Source organism: Raphanus sativus, chromosome 5 (genome assembly GCF_000801105.2).
Source record: "Raphanus sativus cultivar WK10039 chromosome 5, ASM80110v3, whole genome shotgun sequence".
Taxonomy (NCBI): domain Eukaryota; kingdom Viridiplantae; phylum Streptophyta; class Magnoliopsida; order Brassicales; family Brassicaceae; genus Raphanus; species Raphanus sativus.
Genome location: NC_079515.1, coordinates 12028040 through 12029929, shown reverse-complemented (window position 1 = coordinate 12029929; position 1890 = coordinate 12028040). Strand labels below are relative to the sequence as shown.

Genomic DNA, 1890 nt, shown 5'->3' with positions numbered 1-1890 from the left:
CATTTTTAATCTTATCTAACACAACTTAATCTCATCGTTTTGTTTTGTTATTTATTTTCTTTCTTACAGTTTTGTAATACTTAACTAATTTATAATATAGCTGTAAAAGTGATATATAATATAATGCCTAAGCTTTGTTTTTCCTTTCAGTAATAGTTTTATTCGGGTTCAGAATTTCCTAGTTAGTAAAAAAAATAGTATGTAGAAAATATTTGAGTTTAAATGGTTTAAAGTATAATATTCAGAATCATAGGGAAATTTTCTGTTGGTAAATCATATTGCGTGGACATGTTGACAATCAGCGATAACAAAATTCATGGTTAAAAACAACAAAATAAATTCTTCGAAAACAAAAGGAGAAGAAGCAATAACTACCTTCAAACATGGCCTATACTTGCTTGTCCTTTGGAATATAGTTTGATGATACTCAAATGTAATCAGCGTGACTGCTTTGCAACTGAAAGCATTGTTCAGAGACATAATCAAATCCAGGCGAATCTGCAATATATTCTTTGAAGGGAGTTTGATTTGTAGTGGAAACCACAACGCTGGTGCATGATAAGTTGGCTTCTACCATTAGATTACACATCAGGGATGGTTCAAGCTCAAAACAGAGTACACACTAAGTAGAGTGAGGACGAGGGAGACGGTGCAGCCAACGAGGGAAAATATACTGAGAAAAGGAGAGATTGTTAGGACCAGCTTGATACCATATGAGACTGTATTTACGGATGCTGTCCATATACTCGCTGCAGTCGTTAAAACTCAAAATGCAACCATCCATACACTTGCCATCTTCTTCTGCCTCTCTATGAACACTGAACACACGTGTGCGCAAGTTAAACAAGACCAGATCTTTCGAGGTACTGTTCCACAAGTAGATAATCTCCGAGTTCAAAGGATGCATCACCACGGGGAAATAACTGATACCAGATCCCGTCAAGGAATCCAACTTGAGATCCCAAGAGAGTTGCCAAGCCTGAGGAACATCTTCGTACTTGACCAGCTTCCAAACCCGTAGCGTCGATGTTTCATTCTCATGGAACCGGTTAAAATAAACAATGGATCCTTCAGAGGCTGTGAAGCTCCTCCTGTAAACTCCAGCGACCTCACTACCGGGGAAATGTATGATACGACACTGTTGACATCTTGACTCTTCTTGACTTGGCCTCTCTATTTTGTTCTCTGTTTCTGTCTTGTGTTTTATCATAACACAAGCTTACACTCACTCTCTTAACTCTCTCAGTCACGTTTTGTTTATGGTTGTAGAGAGAGAAGAGAGAACACTTTGATGTCTACATTTTTCTTTTCCAAATCCTTTTTATTAGACTTGGATACTTTACAACAATACATACCCATACATACTTATAGTAGATATTTCTCTCTACTAACTCCACTCACTTGCACTTACCTACCCATGCCTCTACATTTGGCCATAGACTAATTCCACAAGCAAATCTACACGACTTACTTTGGTTGTTGACTCCACCAACTCTTACTAACTCTTCCACTAAGTTAAACACATAAGTTAGTTAGCTTACCAACTAACTAGTACTCTCTGAAGAAGTCGGAGTCGATGAGGGATCTCCATTCTTTGCTCACTGTTCTGAATCTCGCGATGATCTTCAGTGGAAATCGAGACAAGACGTTGACCAATGCTGTTTCTGGAAGATCCATTTTCGTATACGGCTTCTTTGATTTCTTCCGATTAGGAGGGTATTGGTAATAATCTAAATCAAGCCTACTTGATACTCATAACTCAAAAAAAAAAAAGCAAAAAGCGGCATGTTAGAGTAGTAGTAGAATCAAATCACATTTGAAAAAAAAATTTATGTATTTTTTGGGATCAGATCAAATATATAAAATCATAAAGAGTATATTATCTTTTAC

The 1890-nt window shown here is 36.8% G+C and overlaps 1 protein-coding gene across 1 annotated transcript; it reads right to left on the bottom strand.

Moving 5' to 3' along the window:
• Positions 1-622: 622 nt before the first annotated feature.
• LOC108837768 (putative F-box protein At3g23950) lies at positions 623-1677 on the bottom strand. Its single transcript, XM_056985662.1, has 2 exons — positions 1603-1677; positions 623-1195 (listed from the first exon to the last, which is right to left on the bottom strand). The coding sequence occupies exons 1-2, from the start codon at positions 1675-1677 to the stop codon at positions 623-625; spliced, it is 648 nt and encodes a 215-aa protein (XP_056841642.1).
• Positions 1678-1890: the final 213 nt, after the last annotated feature.